The sequence below is a fragment of the Mercenaria mercenaria genome, chromosome 2 (assembly GCF_021730395.1).
Source record: "Mercenaria mercenaria strain notata chromosome 2, MADL_Memer_1, whole genome shotgun sequence".
Classification (NCBI taxonomy): Eukaryota; Metazoa; Mollusca; class Bivalvia; order Venerida; family Veneridae; genus Mercenaria; species Mercenaria mercenaria.
Window position 1 is genome coordinate 47,344,384 of NC_069362.1, and position 21,462 is coordinate 47,365,845.

At 35.3% G+C, this 21,462-nt stretch overlaps 1 protein-coding gene across 1 annotated transcript; it reads left to right on the plus strand.

Annotated features, from left to right (window-relative positions):
• Positions 1-3,655: 3,655 nt before the first annotated feature.
• On the plus strand, positions 3,656-9,130 carry LOC123563924 (uncharacterized). Its single transcript, XM_053536519.1, has 2 exons — positions 3,656-4,431; positions 6,323-9,130. The coding sequence occupies exons 1-2, from the start codon at positions 3,763-3,765 to the stop codon at positions 7,328-7,330; spliced, it is 1,677 nt and encodes a 558-aa protein (XP_053392494.1). The 5' UTR covers positions 3,656-3,762; the 3' UTR covers positions 7,331-9,130.
• Positions 9,131-21,462: the final 12,332 nt, after the last annotated feature.

Here is a 21,462-nt window from a genome sequence, read left to right on the forward strand (position 1 = left end):
CTACTGCGTCCCTAAACTTGTATCCAAAATATGATATGTCTGCTGCTGTATGTATTTTTTTAGCGAAATAAGTACCCTTTGTATGTATGTATTTATGTATGTATGTTTAAATGTATGTATGTTGTATGCATGTATGTATGAGTTTTTCAAATTAATTACGTTCTACATCAATATATCATTTTAAAATTATCTCTCATACAAGTAAAGTCTGTGTTCGTTTTTCTTTTGCCTTTATGGCATGAAAAATTGACAAAATATATGTAAAACAATAGATGTGACAGTCAACATACAACAACTGCATAAATATCGCTATCATATCATTAAAGATGATTTACTTAGCTAAATATATCAAAACAATATAGTTACTTTCACGTAAAACTGCAGGAAATTTAAACATAATTATCTTCCTGGGGTTTAACGCTGTTTCTCAAGAACATTTAGGTTACAGTATAATCTCTGATAAAGGCACATCTGTGGAGCGAATGCCTCCATATAAAGACTATATTTTCTTTCTCATTTGAGAAAGTAAATTAACTTCTCAAGAACAACAACCTATGTACAACAAATTTCTGTCTTCCCAGTGGTGTTCGCTCTAGAAGTTGCATTTCGTATACGGTGTAATAATAAACATGTTAATGACTTTAACCATACTTTTTCAACTGCATTTTATACACATACGGTGTTCAGTTAACATTAACAGTATTGCTTGATTTCTTACCAGAATCCTACCAGTGTTAACATACATGTATAGCAGCTACTATACATGCTATTCTTATATATACTGTTTCAGGGAAATAACTTCCCCGCATGAATCAGAGGTGGACGAACAATGAGCTTAGACGTGATAATGTCTCCGGTATTAATCATCATGTAGATTACTCGACCAGGATCGCAACCCACAACTTCTCGATTTGATGTATTTTGTTTTTCTTCCTGTTGAGCTAAGCTAGGCTGAGATGTATTGCAACAATGAAAGATATTTTCCATTCCTTTGATCTTTCTTACAATCGACCAAGATGTCAACTTCCCTGATTCTAAGTGCTTTGATTTTTCCCGCTGACCTAAGCACTATAACAATGAAAATATATTTTTTTTTGTCCATTAATTGTAAACGGTTATGCCATTCTTTATTTTGTTGCATATTCTTTTACAAAATTGTGAACAACTTACATCAGAAAAAGCGCCTTTAAATAAGTATGATAGGGTTTCTCTGGTGTAAACACAAAATGCATCGAACAGAACTTATTGAAATAATTGAGACTTAGTTAATGAATCTCAAACATTCAGCAAAGATGTTTCTTATCACAGTTCCACATACCTGCAGGAAATGATCCCTTCAAACTGGCAATTTCATATGCGGCATGTATAAGTTGTTTGATAATTCGGTTTGATTGGGTCTGTTCATGGGGAGTAATGGAAAGTGCAACACCCCTCAGTTCCCGTTCCCTAGCTCAGGCTTCAGCCATTATAATAAACCTTATCAACACACTCAAATTCTAATGTGTGATCTGAGTGTTTACATTTTTTTGTAAGTAAATTAGATGGATTAGCTGAATTTTAATTATATGATTTTATTTCTCCGTGATTATTTCATTGGCCTATATTGAATTATATTGAATGGACTCCATGGTCCCAAAGGACCAGAAAATAAAACAACACTGAACATAAACATATTTAAAGCTGCCTATGTATTCTTTGAGCTGTTCAAAATTGCAAATATCACTAAATTATGTTTAAAACTCATTAGTTTTGGTTATCATGAGACATTTTAACATTCTTGTCAAGACCTTTGATTAAAAAACTTGGATTATGGCAAATGTTATATGACCAAAAAATATTGGATATAATCAAATTTTTGAAATTACTTTATGCACATGTAATCATAATTTAGGCAGAATTTTACTTTGGTCAAATGTCAGATCATCGAAATCCATTTCTTCGTAAAAGAAATATTATTTTCAAATAAACATCTCCTATGAAATAATCACGGAGAAATAAAATCATATATTTAAAATTCAGCTAATCCATCTAATTTACTTAAACACTCAGATTACATATTAGAATTTGAGTGTGTTGATAAGGTTTATTATAATGGCAGCTTTATCTAGTATGTTTTGTATACGACTCTAGTCAATTTTGCCAGGCCCCTATCACATGAGTCGTGCGAGCGCCTAGGATAACCCTGCCTCTTGTTTGTTTGTTTGTTTGTTTTGGGTTTAACGCCGTTTTTCAACAGTATTTCAGTCATGTAACGGCGGGCAGTTAACCTAACCAGTGTTCCTGGATTCTGTACCAGTACAAACCTGTTCTCCGCAAGTAACTGCCAACTTCCCCACATGAATTATCAGAGGTGGAGGACTAATGATTTCAGACACAATGTCGTTAATCAAATAGTCACGGAGAACATACGCCCCGCCCGAGGATCGAACTCGCGACCCAGCGGTCCGTAGACCAACCCTCTTACCTACTGAGCTAAGCGGGCGGGCTCCTGCCTCTTGTAAAATCCACCAGCCGAATACAGCTTAGAACAAGCTACTGTTATTATTGACCTGGACTGATTATAGAGCACAACAGAGGTACACAAATGACTGAAACAACGCTGAAACAAACAACTTTTCTGTGGTACAGCATGGATGATACATCTTTGTAGGGGTATTTTGACCTATCTCTACCTCGTAAAGATTTTTGTGGACGATCGTTTCCATTAAATAACTTTAGTTTGGGTCAAGATATTGAAATGAATCTTGTTTTAACTTGCTGAAATGTTTGAGTCATTCAAGCGGTCATATCATAGAAAACACTTGTTAAACATTTATAGATCACATGTCTTCTTGATTTTCATTCGTCTTTATGACCTTTAGGTCAAGTTTGGGACTTTGAGATAACAAAAAAAAAAATAGGAAACAAGGACGAAACATAAAAAAGATTTTTTTATACTTCAGTAGCAACATTTTCTACCATATTTGGATAGAACTTGGTTAGAATATGTGTCTATACAATATCTGAGACATAATTATGTAAACTAAAGGTTAAAAGAAACTTAACTATCACACTGCCTTAACGTTTGTCCAAATGAAATCAAGGGCCATTGTGATACTGTTTAAAATCTAAAAATTAAACCAAGAGAATAGCATTAACATCAGAAATCACACAGCTAAATGGATCTTCGTGATTTTGTTGTAAATCTAGTTTCGTACTAAAGACAAATTTTACCTACCATGACATATTTTCAATGTGAGATTGTCAATGTCAGGTTACTTTTTTTGTTAGGTTTAACGTCGCACCGACCCAATTATAGGTCATATGGCGACTTTCCAAACCCCAGGTGCCCCTCCGTGCATTATTTCATCCCGACCGGGCACCTGAGTAGAAACACCGACCTTCAGTAAGCCAGCTTGATGGCTTCCTCAAATGAGGAATTCAACGTCCCGAGTGAGGCTCGAACCCACATCGGTGAGGGACAAGTGATTTGAAGTCAGTGACCTTAACCACTCGGCCACGGAGACCCCATGTCAGGTTAAAGACTCGTGACCATCATGACCCTCTTGTTAATTACTTCCTTTTAGTTTACATCGCATTTGTTTCCTTAAGTAAATTATCATTCGTTTATTGTAAATATATATATAATACATTCTTCTTTGTCAATGCCAGGCGAATAATGAAGTATGGACTTTGAACCATTTTATCAAGTGTTGTGCAAATTTATAAATATTGAAATACGTGTTTATAAAATGTTTCATCTATATGAAAAAGTAAAGTAGAATGGAAGTATCAGGGCGTCGAACAGTAGAAGATGACAACATCTCGCAAGGACTCATATGTCGTCCGTGCCAAGAAGACAATGTTATTCAACAGGCTCATGGATATTGCATAAACTGCAAAGAATATTTGTGTGAGACGTGTTACAAATATCACCGTCTACCAAAACCTTCCAAGGACCATGTTCTTGTTGATGGAAATATTGATGAATACCAGTCAGAAAAGGAGTTAGATCAGGCTCCTCCTTCTGTCCCAGAAAGGAAAAATGTCTATGATACAAAATGTAGAATCCATCAGAATGAGGATTTGAAATATCGCTGCAGAGCACATAACACAATTGTCTGCAGCGTGTGTGCTTTAAAACAACACAAAGAATGTAAGAACGTAGATTACATTCCTGAAATCTGTGACTCTGAAAGTAGGCTTCTGGTGGAAAAAATCGAATATGTCGAGGGAAAAGTTGAATATATACTTAAGCAAGATAGAGAGGCTTTACAACTCGCGGAGGAATCGTACGAGTCAGCGTTGTCTGCCCTCAAAACACAGAGATGCCAGATAAATAGATATTTTGAAGAAACCGAAAAACAAATCAGCGATAAAATGTTGAGTTTTCGCGAGAAAAGCAAGAAACGAGAGGAGGAAACGCTCGGAATTGATCAGAAACTAAAAGCTGTAAGTATATAACTTTCTAGCATAACACACGCAAGTCTATAAATAATAAGCACTATTTAAGAAGCAGCAGATAACACTAATCATGTTATTCGGACAGGAAATGATTAACCACAGTGAGAATAGTTTTATCATTGTCTGTGGTAGCCTGACAAATACGGTCAAGTACGGGCGAGCAAATGGGTAGGACCTCTAATCTTCTATAAGTTAGACTGATTGCTTCCTCATATGACGACTCGAGCGAGACTCAAAACCGCAGAGATGATAAATGATTCCAATCCCACAACCGTAACCTTAAACACTCGGTCGCGGAAACCTCATTTATAAATTGACAGAACGTTAATGAAGTAGAATAAAAAATAGGGTTTTAGGATCTTTAACTATAATTGATGTGGCTGGACGTTAATGATGCATTTTTGTTGAAAATCGCTCTTACTTGCAATTTATGAAAATAACACCATGTGTTGTCAATCAGTATTGACCAAATGGTTCAACATGAAAATCCTTTTTGTAATTTTTATTTCCATAGTAAAAATGGTGTAATTTTATTTGATAGGCGGATCAATTCAATATTTAAATTAGATTCTTGATCACGTGAGATTTTGTTTATTCAATAGCGAATAAAAACTGGGTAATCATCAGTACATGAAAAAGATGAAGAAAGTATAAATGTAATTCGAAAATTAAAATAAAGATGAGTTACGCCACGTTTCTTATTTCAACTAAAAAATTGGCGGAAATCCATGAACTCGATATAAATATTTTCTTGACTTTGTTTGATACTTAGTTTGAGTAATTGTATGAGTCTTAACAATGACCCAAAACATCAATAGAACGTCTATGTATAACTGCTTGTAGGTCTGTAACCTGTTGTGTATCCAGTTGCATCAGCGTGGCGCGTAGTATTGACTTTCTAACATGTATTTCACATGTTTAAATAAAAATACCGTGAGTTCATGCGGTTATTGTTTAAATTCGTATTGATCAACAACCCCGCCCCCTCCCACAATCTTTTAAAAGCATACAGATAAAACCCTGTACATGCAAAACTACAGCTCTTTATTCCAAATGTAACACCCTCTACACAATTATCATGTCTATAAAACTCATATGACATTACATTTTGTTGCAGTATATATGTATAATAATTATATACTTGCGGACTTTTCCAACTTGACCGTTTTGTATTTCAAATACATCGTAAGTTTTAAAACACGTTTTCATCCAATCATCTGCCAACACTCATATGATATTGGAAAAATTACTGAGCCAGGGATTGCACTCGCGAACTGTATTATGTGGAACATAGTCTAGGAGTTAATGGAAGTTTTACCCATAAATGTATTTATTGAGGTCAGAAAACACTTAAATGCCACATTGCTTCTTCATCGACAAGTGCAAGCAAGCCGGAATGATACAAAGAGGAGCTAATGACTAAAAAGAAATATTTGGAATTGTCAAGTCTTGTTATGTTCCACGGTTGTTTTCTTCATTTTTTAGTAAATTTATTTAGAAAGCCTTTCTGCCTGAATGTTTGGCCGCATCATTAAGCGCAACAGTTCAACTTTGAACTTAAGCTCCCTGAGAATGGACAAACACTGGCCGCAATTTATCAGAATTAATCTTTTTTCCCCAAGAAACCGTGTCTTATAGAACTGGTTTAATTGTATTTAGTTAAATTGGTGTCTAGTTGAAAATGTCTATAAGAATAGATTGGTGTTTATAAAGACTTCAAATGAGCCACATATACCTGTCCAGTAAATTACCGGTTTGATGTTATTACACTGACAACACTACGAACCATTTATAATGCAAATCTATCTCACTTTTGATGCTATTTTGGAAACTTTATTTTCTACGTACATACAGTGATATTTAGTGTTCTAAATTTCAGAAAAAAATGCTTCTGGCCGCAGCAACGCCTAGTTCTGAAATAGAAAACTATATTTCAATAAGCAAAACAGAAGACGAAGTGAATAACATAAATGCGAAATTACAAGGAGTGTTTGGTCGTGCACGTCTGACCATATCTTATAATCCTCATCAGCCATTGCAAGTATTGGGAGAGGCTATAGTTGAGCAACAAGAAGGAGATGTAGGAACTAGGAAACTGAAACTTCTTAGAAAGGTGAATATTGCTGGAGGGAAGGCACACTGCGGTATAATAGATGTGACAATGCTCCCAAACAATCGAGTTTTACTGATACTTGTGGATCGTATAAACAGTAGACTTATAATTATATCGAAGGAATACAATGTGTCCTTTCATCAAGTTCCATCAGAACCCTGGGGTGTTACATATATATCGGATACAAAGATAGCAGTTTCGTTTGTTGAATGTGAACAAGTACAAATCATTAAGGTCATTACTGTCAAGGATACTATCTCTTTAAAAAATCGAAAATCTTTCAAAGTTTTAGGGAAACCTCTGGGGATCAGATATCGTAAATCTGACTGTTCACTGCTCATTGCTTTTAACAACTCCCAAAGATATACCCTAGAGTATTGGTCTTTAGACGGAAACTATCTGCGTACTGTCGCTTCATGCGAATACAGTATTAACTTTATAACTCTTACAGCCGATGAGAAAATACTATATTCATCTGCTGAAAAGCATCTTGTCTGTTTGCTTGAGCCAGATGGTAAAGTGTTGAAATCTTTTCAATATGCTGATGATGACAGTATGTGTGGACCTTATGGAATTGCGTCTGATGCGTTTGAAAATATCTATGTTTGTGGACAAATGCGTTTACGTGTCGTATCAAAAGAAGGGAAATGGGAACAAATTCTTGCTCAAGAAGACGGATTTGCTCCAATGTCTATACTTTCCTGTGACAAAACGAAAATACTTTTTGTTTGTCAAGCCAAAAGGTATGAAGATGTGCTTGTGTTTCAGATTTGAAGCATGTAGAATTTAAGAAGTGCTTGATGAGGACTTGTGTTGGTGTTTTAGGCATAGGAAATATAGAGCTCAATATAACTGCCTGTTCTGTGTTGCAAAAGTGCTTCTATTGTGACATTTTTATACAAGCAAAACTTACTGATATTTCATTTTAATATCGGCTTGTTAAAAGTTATTTTGTTACCATAGGTAAGCTGACAAAATCATATGAAGAAGGTTTTAAAGGGTAAATCAAACACATATGAATAAAGTATTAAAACTTCTGTTATTTATATTAACAAAACTATCATAAATTTCACTTTTGTAAAATCATTTTAGGTTATTTCAAGGACTTAGAAATCAATTTCTAGACTTTTAATAAATATATATTTCTATCATTGAAAATTAAATTGTCTATTTTTATTAGATAAAAGCGATAACTTTGTATATAAACGGAGAGCAAACAGTCAGAATAACAATTTTAAAGCTAGACTGTTTTGGGTTTTTTATGATTATTCTAAACATTTATATTAGACAAAACTATTTTCAAGAATTATCTTAATTCCGTCGAAATAAAGAACAAAAACGTAAGTGCTACATTCTTTCACGTGAATAATATGACCCTCTGATTACACCGTTGGCATAGCGGGGGAAAATGTTTAAAAAAAATGTTTTCACTATGCATCAACCGTAACAAATATTGTCAAAATGTATAATCAAACATTGCAACGGAAGGAAAAGGGTTGAATTTTGAGGAAAGAACTTCTTAGGGTTGTTTATCTAACTGACGACTCAGAACGGATTTTCTTTACCTTATGTACTTTACTCCCAGTAAGTTTTCTGTACTTTTTGAATTGGTTGCCCCTGACCATAGACATATGACAGATAACAGCATCAAAGAAACAGCGTATCCAGATCTAAGTTCATTTGCAAAACTAAACACAATTATTAGCAAAAGATGAGTCATCCATGCATTTAAAGATTTATCATTGCAAAATAAAACAACGCTAAGACATTTAGATTTAAGGGGAAAAGCAACTATCAGTGAAATCAAATTGAAAGGCATATGTATAACATAGGCAATTATGCAATACAGCGGGCATTGAAAAAGAAAACAAAGTTGGAAAACACGGGGAGGAACTGTTACACGAGACTCGGTTGTGGTGGATATCATGTTACAGATGTAGGATGCTGCTGCTACAGTTTTCCCGGATAACCTTACAGCATATGTAGGATAATAATCGCTGATGGTGGTTTGTTGACCAATGATTGGTCAAGATTTATCTCTTTTTTGCAAAAGTATAAATTGTATTTCTAGATCAATGGTATGTACGTCATTTGAGACATGAATTAACATGCGAAACACATTATACTGAATTCTATCAAGCGTTTTATGAGTCTCAGAGTACTCGAAATTTTGATATAAAATTATCAAAAAGGAATTGATTAAAAGATATTTCAACCACATTTTTTGCTCATTTGCATCGATAAAATACCCTTTCAGGTATGCACTTATAATACGAGGTAGAAAAACTACTGTGGCTCTAATTTTTCGTGGTTTTATAAAATGTTACAGTTAAGCATGATATGTTATAGTTGTGGGGTGCTACTTCTGGATGTGTTACAGATTTAGGATGATACTTATTGGAATACGCTTAGACAATATACATCGCCAGAATAGTAAATAAAATTCAAACATCATTAATTATGCGTTTATTTGTGTAAGATGTAACAAATATATTATACCAAATGCAATTTTTTTCGAAATTCCGAATCAACATTTGTATAATACTAAAATGATATAAACATTTTCAATTGAAATCTGGTGTCTATATCCAATGTTTATGACACCATAATCACCAATTCGCATGGAATCGTCGTTTGCACTTTAATCGGCTGAACCTTTATAAATAGTACCTGTTTAGGCTACCAAACAATCGATATGTCCTAGCTTCAGCAGAGCTCTAAAATTTCAATATACATACAGTTCAAAACAGATGACGGGTGGACAATATCACATAATTCGGGTCATGACATAATGAAGTACTTGCAACAGTGAGAAACTGGCTGCAATATAAACATGAAAAGGGGATATTTGGCAAAATGTTACAAAAGTAACGTGAAATCAATAGTTTTTATGGGACATAAGTAATGAGAGCGATGGAAGCGATTGATGATGAGTGTCAATATTAAAAAAAAATATTACCTTGCTTATCAAAACATTTCGACTTTTCTATACATGTTTTAACAGCTAAGGTTGTCGTCCAACGAAGGGTTCCCAAATAGCAACACCTGAAGGGAAATTGGGCATATTTGTGACATTTCATTGACTAATAAGTGCCGCATTGCAATATAGCGGCTACATTTTGGGATGTAGTGTTTTCTTGTCTCCTTTTGGCCACAGGAACAAAGAGGAGTATCAACTAGGTTTCTACTGAAAATATCATCAGAAAGAGAGCTACAGTGTGTACGGAGCCGGGCATGATATATTTGTAACTGGCGTTTTCTTACATAGAAGTAATAAGGAATTTTGGTACAAGTTGAGATCTGTCTTTTGAAAGCATTCAGGTTACGAGAGGCTCGTATGTCCTCTTTGAGTTTGTCGAACAGTTGCGCAGCAGATCGGATTGTAGAATCATGATAAAGGGAGGTATTTGCTCTTGGGATACGAAAGTGGTTTGCATTTCGAAGACTGTAGGATTCATTAGAAACAAGTGTGTGTGTGTGTGTGTTTGTGGGCTGGGGGTGGGGGGGGGGGGGGGGGGGGGGGGGGGGGGGTAAAGGTCAAGAAGGTAAGATGGAAAGATGCCGTTTGAAAGTTTGTAGAAAACTGTAAGTTTATGATTTTTCCTACGTCTTTCAAGACTACCCCAACCCACTTCGGACATGAGTTTGGTAATAGATACCAATTTAGTCTTACCGGAAACAATACGAGTGGTTTCATATTGAACTTTTTCAAGAGCTTCACATTCTGCACGGGAACAATTGTCAAAGAATATATCTCCATACTCCAGAACTGGTCTGATGTATGTCAGGTATAACACTTCAAGGGATTTACGATCGAGGATAAGTTTTAGTTTCCTCATGATATTGATACGTTGATATGCTTTTCCTAAGATATATTCGATATGTGATATCCATGTACACAACGCCTCCGCCTTTATCTGCTTATATTTTGTTATGACGTTACGTCATTGTATTATTTCAAAATGTAACTGCCTGAAGATATGTACAATTGAAAGCGCTTGCAGTGAAAAATTAAACTTATTGAAAAAAATCTCAGAAGTCTACTGCTGTTTCACCTTGGAAATTGAACTTTTATATATATAATTATATATACTCATATTTGGTTAATTAAAGGGTCCCTGTTAAATATGTATATAAAATTGTGACCCACCAATCAGTTATAATCAAAGAGGCCCATTTATCGGTTCCTAATACATTAGGCTAGTTTCATAGGAGTAACCCCCAATAGACCAATGGGGAAGTGGTAAAAGATAGTTGGGTGACAAAAGACCCACTATTCCCGACAACTTCGGACCCAACTGTTGACTTTCCGAATCACATTAGACCCTATAATTAACCAAATTTAAAACTATATACCTTTGTTTACTTTTTAGAAGCCACTTTCTCAACTTGTTCATCATAAAACTTTTTCAGAATGTTTGTCTGTATGAAAGTTCAAACGTGGGGTACCTAAGGTCAGAAACTATGTCACTAGGTCATACCATTGAAAATCTTTGATAATGTTAGACTTCCTGATTCATATAAATCATAGTCAAAATGTTTGTCTCTATGAACTCTAAGCCATATTGAATACTAGGTTATCGTTGGGTAAGAACTAGGTCAGGTGAGCGATACAGGGCCTTCAGGGCCCTCATAGATATAATCTCTGTCTAACACCATAAATAAACACTATCGGGTTCATCTCCTATTAAATTTGCTATTCTTGTATTCTTTCTGAAACACAATACGTGTTTTGGTAAACATTTAATGGTTTAGAAATACAGAACAGTTTAACAGCTACATTTTACGTTTTAAGTTTCGGACAAAAACAGACATGTTGGCACGAAAAATTTTAACATTTCTACTCCCATCTCTTTTACATAACCTATTACTCTTCCCTTGCGTACTCGTCTTCGATTTGATTCTGCTTGATATTATTATAGGAAAACTGGTAACACCAATATCATATAACAGAAACCACACCACAAATGTACTCCGTTCATCCTCGAAGATCAAAAGATCACGGCTATGTACGTCGCCGTCTTGGGCTTCTGTTTAACCTTATCAATGTACATGTAACATCTCCCTTCTGACAAAGACATGATACTAACTGTACATAAACAAAAAGCATAATGGAAATTGTCAGTTAAAAACATAAAAACTCCATGGGAATGGTCCTTGCTGTCAGATTTTACCAGGCCGCCCTGGCCCGATTATTACTTTGATGGTTTTCTCTTTAACACCTGGTTTAATAGTAGGGTACGAAGATTTACAGGTATAAATAATGAACTCCGCCAACCTCGATATCTAATATCATGTAAATGTATCTTAAAAGATGAAAATACAGATTATGTATTTTCAATTTCGTCTATCGTTAATGGTGCCACACATTTTCCAGCGTTTCAACTTTGCATTTATGTTACATATTTTAGGATTTAAAGAAGTTTACTTAGCCTGCACAAGTCTCTGTTATTCATAAGCACGTTAACTTCTTAAAGACACATCTGACAGTTTTCTATACGTATATAGGCAAAAGATTTCCTACGGACAGAATTTCTTTAAACTTTGTGTACTGACTGAGAATCAAGTTTTAAACGGAAATATGTATTATAAATGATAGGTACCTGTGCTTGATCTTGAATTGTCTTTAACCATTCTGGTTTTCTTTTTTCAATAATTTATAAAAAAAATAGACACATATTAAGATAATTTCAATAATAGAATATCGAGAAAAAGTACTAAAAACAAATGTCTTTTAATTAGTTGTATGAAATGCAAAAATGAGTCTTTACTACAGTACTGATATTATATAAATTTTATCACGTGTTTGACGTCGCGGGAGTTAAATAAAGCCAATACATATAAATGATAATACTTGTGTAATAAAGCTTTGACGTCGTCGTCGTTAATAGTATAGGAAACGTTGGTCAAGTTTACTTGTTTATAATAGTAAAGAAAGTAGTATTGTTGATGTTTCGGCAGGAAAAGCTAACATGTAATAAAAAGAATATTACATCTGTGACTTTCCATATTGAATTTATTAAGCTCGTTGAACAAAACTGATAAAATGTTCGGCAGAGCCTCGTTCTTATTATTTTATTTAACTCGTTTAATAAATTCAATATGAAAAGACACTCATGTAATATCCTCTATATATAAAATAGAACAAGAGTGCGAGACTGTCACAAATACGCCCGTCATCGAACTTGGCCTAATTCAAGAGGCATAATCCAAGAGTGCCCAGGGCGATTTCGGTGGTTATCGAACTTGGCCGAGATATTATACCCACAAACATTGTCAGCAAGTTTGGTGAAGATCGGATGGAAACTGTTGGACTTAGAGAGGTGACAAGGCTAATTTCGCAGTTTTTCGAGTAGTTCAAGGGCCATAATCAAAGCATGCCTGCGGAAGTTTCGCTGGTTATCGAACTTGGCCGAGATTTTATACCCACAAACATTGTCAGCAAGTTTGGTGAAAATCGGATGGAAACTGTTGGACTTAGAGAGCGGACAAGGCTAAATTCGTAGTTTTTCGAGTAATTCAATGTCCATAATCCAAGAATGCCCGGGGCAATTTCGCTGGTTATCGAATTTGGCCGAGATATTATACCCACAAACATTGTCAGCAAGTTTGGTGAAGACTGGATGGAAACTGTTGGGCTTAGAGAGCGGACAGGGCTAAATGTATTCAATATGAAAAGACACTCATGTAATATCCTCTATATATAACACAGAACAAGAGTGCGAGACTGTCCCAAAATACGCCCGTCATCGAATTTGGCCTAATTCAAGGGGCATAATCCTAGAGTGCCCAGGGCGATTTCGGTGGTTATCGCACTTGCCCAAGAAATTATGCTCACAAACATTGTCAGCAAGTTTGGTAAAGTTCGGATGGAAACTGTTGGACTTAGAGCGCGGACAAAGCTTAATTCGCAGTTTTTCGGGCAATTTAAGGGCCATAATCCACGAGTGCCTGTGGCGATTTGGCTTGTTATCGAACTTGGCCGAGATATTATGCCCACAAACATTGTCAGCAAGTTTGGTGAAGATCGGTTTAAAACTGTTGGACTTAGAGAGCGGGCAAGGCTAAATTCGATTTTTCCGAGTAATTTAAGGGCCATAATCCAAGAGTGCCTGAGGCGAATTGGCTGGTTACAGAATTTGGCCGAGATATTATGCCTACAAACATTGTCAGCAAGTTTGGTGAAGATCGGGTGAAAACTGTTTGACTTAAAGAGCGGACAACGCTAAATTCGCTGTTTCTCGAGTAATTCAAGTGCCATAATCCAAGAGTGCCTGAGACGATTTGGCTTGTTATCGAGCTTGGCCGAGATATTATGCCCACACATATTATCAGCAAGTTTGAAGAAGATCGGATGAAAACTGTTGGACATAGAGAGCGGACATGCTTTGGATGCCGACCGCCGGCCCGCTGCCATGGGTGTTCACATAATACGCCACGCTCTTTCAGAGATGAGCGTATAAAAAGTGGAAACTTCACACTTCGCTCAACACGACAAAAATAAAAATGCGGCAGGTTCGGTTTGATTGTTACTATTCATGGACGCTATGGGAAATGCATGCTACCTTCCACGCCATTTAGACCCGGGTTGAGCATAACTCAACACTAACACATGTTACAAGTATCTGAAACAATTTAGAGACGTCCACAGATGAGTTCATACGGCGATGCATTTAACCTTCAATGATACATTCGTGTGTAATTCCACGAAAAGCGGCGTATGGCTCCCAGTTTAAATAATGCGCTTGTCCTAAACGAGAAAACAACGGGCAATGCTGGAGTTTTGGGGCCCTGCGATTACGGAGCATGCATATAACAGAAACTCCCAAAAGACAAAATTTAAAAGCAGGCTCCATATCAAAGGGGCGATTACTCAATATACAAATCTATGAAAGCTTGAGTATTGGAACCGCTCAAGCCTAAATTATCAAGCTGAAAAAGTAAAGAGTACCAGTAACACAACATAATATATATGTTTATCCAATACAGCCTTATAAGTGTTGAGTAACAAATATCAAGATAGATATCGACGACGTGACACGTGAGATGATACATATCAAGTGTGGTTTTACAATTAAGTTTCAGAATCTGTTTTGCTTAAATAGTTATTTTAGTAATAATAAAATTTAAGTCGTTAGTAGCATGACCAAATATCCCAAACAGTTTCACGTTTCGTAAAATATATGAGCCGTGCCATAGGAAAACCAACCATAGTGGGTTTGCGACCAGCATGGGTCCAGACCAGCCTGCGCATCCGCGCAGTCTCGTTAGGATCCATGCTGTTCGCTTTCAATGGCTATTGTAATTAGCGAAACCAACAGACTGCGCGAATGCGCAGGCTGGTCTGGATCCATGCTGGTCGCAAACCCACTATGTTGGTTTTCTCATGGCGCGGCTCATATTACTCTCTGGAGTGATTATTTCAGAATAGTTTTGAAATTAACTATAACATGGTCACTTCTGAATATATTAATAGGTTGCTGCTTTACCTCAAAACATCGACACACATCTGAGATATACCTAGGTCAACACAGTTATAGATATTATTTAGAAGTGCTAGACAATACTATGTTGAAATCCAGGTCAGCATGGTCATTAACCTTTTGCTCCAGATAGTATCGGACAAAAAGGAAACCTGCTTACGAATACAATTGTCTTATTAGTATAGACGCCAATTTAATTATATAGACATGTCTGTGAGGCTATTAGATGAGAAATCAACGATATCCAACAGAAATAGTTTATACGTTATATAAACTTACCATCTTGTTCACCTTCCGACATAGCTTATTAGTATTTAAAAATGGTAATTGAAAATCGAATTTGCCAAGAAAAGAGAACTCAGAGAGCCACCACGAGCATACGACTTAAATTAAAAACCACTATATATTCCAACGATTTAAAATCAAAATACATCTTAACTTAAGTTAGATTATCAAGTATTCTGCATATTTTTGTCTGATCTTTGAATTTATCTTAATCTGGGTTACTTCAGTGTAGACGTCAATTAGTATACGAATTATGTTGTGATATAGACGATGTGATATGTAAGCAACTTAATATTGTCACATCTACGAACACAATTAATTGTCAATAACAACACGAGTCTTCTGACACGGTGGTTGCTAGTTGGGTTTTGTCGGCATGGTTAAAATCAAAGGTAACCCAGTGTAGTGTGCAAGAATAGGCTTAAGAACGATGTTGTAAGTTAGGTCCGAAAACATTATATTATTTAAATCGGCGGCTTACTTTTATCTATCTGTTTGATCGGTCTGAACAAGTGATGCTGGCCAGGCTTCGCTCAGGGCACAACAAGCTCAATGCTCACATGTACAAGAAATACAGGCTGATACTATCACCAACCTGTCCATGCAGTGAGGAATATCAGACTACGATGCATGTACTCCAGAAATGTAAAAGGCATGACCAGGAGCGAACTTCGACTTGGCCGATAGATTCCTCGATCCACCAGAAACTCTATGGAGGCATTGCGGATCCGCGCCAAACTAAAAGTATCATCGAGGCTTCTGGTCTGACAGTCTAGGACGAACGAAGAAGAAGAAAAATATATCTGTTTGATGTGAATGTCTTAGAAATATGTAACAATATTATTAAATATGGTCTCACTGAAACATTTATATTCCAGTATTTTAAAAGAGATGTTTAGTTACATGACTGGCTAGCTGATTTACAGCCATGATTATAAGTTATACCAGTCGTGAGGCATTGTTAATTAATACTTTTGAAGAATAATGTGCCGCATCAGCTGAAAATATCGTTTAATCAAGTATGATACATTTGTACAAAAAGAGCCATGTATTAACTGTATTGAAAAGATTTAAATCACACTTAGGTGGGTTTTTTTTAATGTTTCACCAAAACCTTCACCGACTGGGGATGTGTCTGTCGGATTAAGTAATATAAACTTAATATTCTAATACCGTCTATTGAAGAGATCACAAGCACGGTCATTGCGCACCACTTGCATCCTTTGAAATGACATTGCATCTTGTATAGTAACTTATTGTATTACAGACGGTCTGCTATCATTACAGCAGTAAGTCAAGTGCATTATGTCATAATTCTGGGAATTAAGTGGCATTGACATTCATAATGCTAGTACATTATTTTTAGCAGCACCTCTGCAACCAAGTTGTCTGATCTTGCACATTCCTGTTGGATTTTGTTGGCTCGTTTATCTGCTGCTTGTCTGCGAGAGGATGTCAGTTTCGATAATTTGGCTACTTTTAATGATAACCGTAGATTACATCAGCATAGACTTTGTGCACGTGTATATACTGCTATAAATTATCTTTTTTGCCTTATAATTTTTTTTTTATTTTCTACTACATATATATAATTGTATCAACAATATATATAATTAGTTCATGTCTACAATTTAAATGATGTTATAGCAGACACTGATTAAATATTTAACTTGGAAATTATAATTCCATTCAATCTGATTCGCTGCAATATTGTTCCCCGATGATAATATTATCTTGATTTGATTTCTGTTGATAACTTATGGAAGAACTGAAAGCTATCATAGCAAATACAGAAGAAAATATCCGCGATGCACAATTAACCGAAACAAAATCATTCCGTTTTGTTTGTATTATTTATGTCATTTGTATATTATTGTGATTTGATAGCATTCTTGTTCCAAATGAAACATGTTATAAATTTCCTTGCGATCCTGTTTACATTACGATACCAGATAAAGTGTATACTTACTCTGATTCGATAAAGAATTATTTGACTTCTACGTAATATGTGCATATTTATCACAATAGTTTACTTTTTACGACAGCGCTATGTTTTGTGTATACTAATTACCGTGAATCTTACATCCAGTTAGCTCTATCCAAAAACAGATTATTCCGTGGTCGAGTGGTTATGGTCGCTGACTTTCAATCACTTGCCCCTCACCGATGTGGATTTGAGCCTCACTTGGAAGACATCCAGCTGGCTCACAGAAGGTCGGTTGTTCTTCCCAGGTGCCCGCCTGTGATGAAATGATACACGGCGGGGCATCTCGGGGTCTTCCTCCACCATATTAGCTAAAAAGTAGCAATATGACTGATCATTTTGTCGGTACGACGTTAAACGTAACAAAAACAATTCAAAACAAAGTCATTGTACGAAAGGATAAATTTCGCTCTGTTTGATTTATTTGTGTATAAATATGTTCAACTACTGTGTTTTTATTCAATTTTGGTAATTTATCTGTTTGGATATAATTCTTATCAGCTCGTAGTGGTATAACATAGTCTACACCTTTTACATGTTTTTAGTAAACAGACACGTCAAGGGCATTTCAGAGACAGAAAAACAATTGGCATCCTCTGTATCATGAGTCTCTAAGCTGTCTAACACATATACATGTAGAGCGGGGTTTCATACATGACCATCTGCTGATAAGTCTGTTACTCATTTTTATATCAGAATGATGGCTTCATACTTCGTAAACTAGACTATATGTATCATTATCAGAGAACATCATATGGTGAGGCGCATTACATCTTTATAATGATACTTAATGTTTCATCAAATAGTTTTTCACTATCGGTAGTGATCAACAATTTGTCGGTATCTGATGAGATATTGAAATTGGAGCAATAGATTAGTAAGTTGATAAAATGAACAACTGCCGTTAATGAGCATTTTACAGAAGACTTTATAATTTTCGGTTTTATTCTCATAATTTGACAGAATAATATAGGTAACTTCAAAGAAAGTTTTATCTGTACTTTGTTTTTACTCGCACAACTTGACCAAACAATCAAAATAAAACTTCAAAGAAACTCGTCTTTGTACTTCAAGTATATGTGCTATAGTTCATGATAAATAAAGATGTAAGACTGATTTAAAGAGAGCATAAAATTCTATATTATCGGGCTCAGACGTTTTTGCAATTTCGGGTATATGACATACATATTACACTAAAATACCTTTAATGGCGTAAACTTAGAAATTATTTGTTGTAAAAAGCATATTTGTTGTGCCCATCTAGATTAGTACAGTGAGTTTATAGTCGAAGCCACCTATCTATGACTTACCTTACTGTAATGTATGTGATCTCCTACGATTGGAAATGCGAACAAAAGTTATAATATGGCGGATCACTAGGTTACACCCAACCCGTTTGAATGTACGTATATATTATAATTTCGTTAACTTGTATTCATATCCTAAGTTGTGTAGTACTAACTAGGGACACATTGATTTGAAATTATTTATTTCCTTTGACTTCATGAAACTTCGAGTTTAGGTTGTTAGCGTCAAGTAACACACTGAATAAAATAATAAGTTATTAAAAGTATGAAAAGCTGTATCACGTTTGTAGCCATACCAATCATTCTACACATAATGAGCAAAGTATGAATCTTTATTCTGTATTTTCGACATCAATCAAATTATCATAGACCTAAAGCAAGTGAGACTGTATGAATTGTCTCTTATCCCTTCTGAAACGTTATTATCTTATTAGTCGTCTCTTCAGATATGTTTCCACACAAATATTCACTAAAGCTAAATGCACATTACAACTTTCTTTATGGCGGCGGTTGCATGCAATACTTTGTTGTACAAAAGTAACCACTCAGTCTCGATGAGGAAATACTTTCAAACACAAAGGATACTTTAACTGCTCTTATTACATCTTGACTTCTATTAGCGTGACAAAGACATTTTATAACAATACAGTGTACGTGCTAGAGTAGCAATACATCAATTCACACCTATACATGTAACTATCAGGGTGGCCGACTCACGTAACTTTTAGTTATCGTACACACGGTGAAAACGTCCCGACTCGGGTAACATTTTTCAAATATTTTCCTTATTACTTGAGACATTTTCATAAAGAACTTTTCACCACACAAAGCATCTGCCATCAGTTCTCATTACTTTTCTCAAACACTCCGCTCAACTGCTTTTCGTGGACGAACTGTGTAGATAATGTACATACTTTAGCACTCTGAACTATGCCATGTTGTACATATTTAAGGCGTTAAAACATACTTGAACACTAATAATGACAATTATTGGGAAATGTCATCGTTGTGTACGATTTTCAAGTACATAAACTTTCTGTCAAAAACAATTATAGCATCACATCAATGTATTGAATCAGTAAACTCTTTACATGTTTATTTCTTCAGTTTTCTAATTATCCATATCAAGTTTATACCGACATTATATCGTGAAGCTATAAAGTAAGAAATAAATTAAAATTTCAAGTACGAAAACATAAATACACAAGTGCATAATGTACACTGTTTCCAAAAATAAGTATATAAAACTGCTTTGAATGACATGTGGATCCTTTAATACTTTCAAAGCTTTCCGATACTCCTGTGTACCAGAGATTGAACATTTGATTTAAATTAATTCTAATTACCTTCAAGCTATAAAATTTACGCTGCACTTTGATTCTGTTTGATCTAGACATATTCTGCGATAACCGAAATCAAATTCAAAGCCATTAGCAATTATACCTATTTAAGTTCGTGTGAATTCACTAACTTTTGTTTTAACTCTCATCATTTATTAGACTCTAAGACTGTAATTATGTCCGTTTTCGACGTTTATGCCCGCCCGCTTAGCTCAGTAGGGAGAGCGTTGGTCTACGGATCGCGGGGTCCCGAGTTCGATCCCCGGGCGGGGCGTATGCTCTTCATGACGATTTGATAAAAGACATTGTGTCTGACATCATTCGTCTTCCACCACTGATAATTCATGTGGGGGGAGTTGGCAGTTGCTTACGGAGAACAGGTTTGTACTGGTACAGAACCCAGGAACACTGGTTAGGTTAAGTGCCCGCTGTTACATGACTGAAATACTGTTGAAAAACGGCGTTAAACCCAAAACAAACAAACAAACAAACAAATCGGTATACAGTATCAGCACATTTTATGAAGCGTCTACAAAAGGGGGACGCTAGGTTAAATGGTTTTAATTAATTAAAACCTTTAGTGGTAATATTTTGATTACAATTTAAGGATTATCGTCGGAATAATTAAGAATTCCGTGAAAATGTTTCAACAAATTGTGGGAATTATTTTGACAGTTAGATTTGATCCAGTGCTTATATAATGTATTGTATGAATTAAATTTAAAGGAACTAATATAATTTACAAAATTGAATGTTATATATTTTAAGACTGTGTTACTGTAACACCTTTATTCTACTTCAATAAGTATTTTTTTGTTTTTGTCAGGGTGTGATTGCTGGCTTTCCTTTCTAAGAACGTCTGGCTCGTAACAGGTTTTAAAAACGGGACAATGTAGAACAGACAGTGAAAATATTTTCATTTTGAAAACTTGAATATCTGTGCTGTTGAAGTTATATTTTGTATTATAAATAATGTAATCCATAAATACAAAAACAGTGTTGTCATCGAAACATCTTATGTGTATAATTCACATTAAACGATAAATTTCGAAACGATCTTTCGCACTTATCGTACTAAGCAGACAGAAATGGAATCATTATAATGATTGATTTTCAGGAATTTGTAATAAACAAGACAAACTTCAAAGAAAACAAGTGCATGAAATTTTCATGTTTTGTGAAAGAAAACAGTTTTGACACAATCGTAATTGCTCCATGATATAAACTGTCTTGCTTTAAAACAAGGTTGGCACTTTAACAACAAAAACTCTTGTTTTAAACATCAAAGACCGCAACTTATGAACCATGTGTACGTTATCATACTCTGAAAAGTGAGAGTGTGGTGTAAGCAATATAAGCAGCGAAATGTTTTGTGTTTGTAATATCTTTTTAATGCAATTACTATCACAGACTATTATTGACAGTGCTTGGAAACGTAGAAATTTCAGCAATTTCTTGAACAGAATAAATCGAAATTGTGTTCAGTTTAGTTTTGTTCATGCATTTG

What these genes read in the sequence shown, in the direction of transcription:
- LOC123563924 (XM_053536519.1), top strand. Translation starts at nt 3,763, where the DNA reads ATGGAAGTATCAGGGCGTCGAACAGTAGAAGATGACAACATCTCGCAA. An exon ending in TTGATCAGAAACTAAAAGCT is followed by an intron (nt 4,432 to 6,322) that starts GTAAGTATATAA and finishes TCTAAATTTCAG; the next exon opens with AAAAAAATGCTTCTGGCCGC.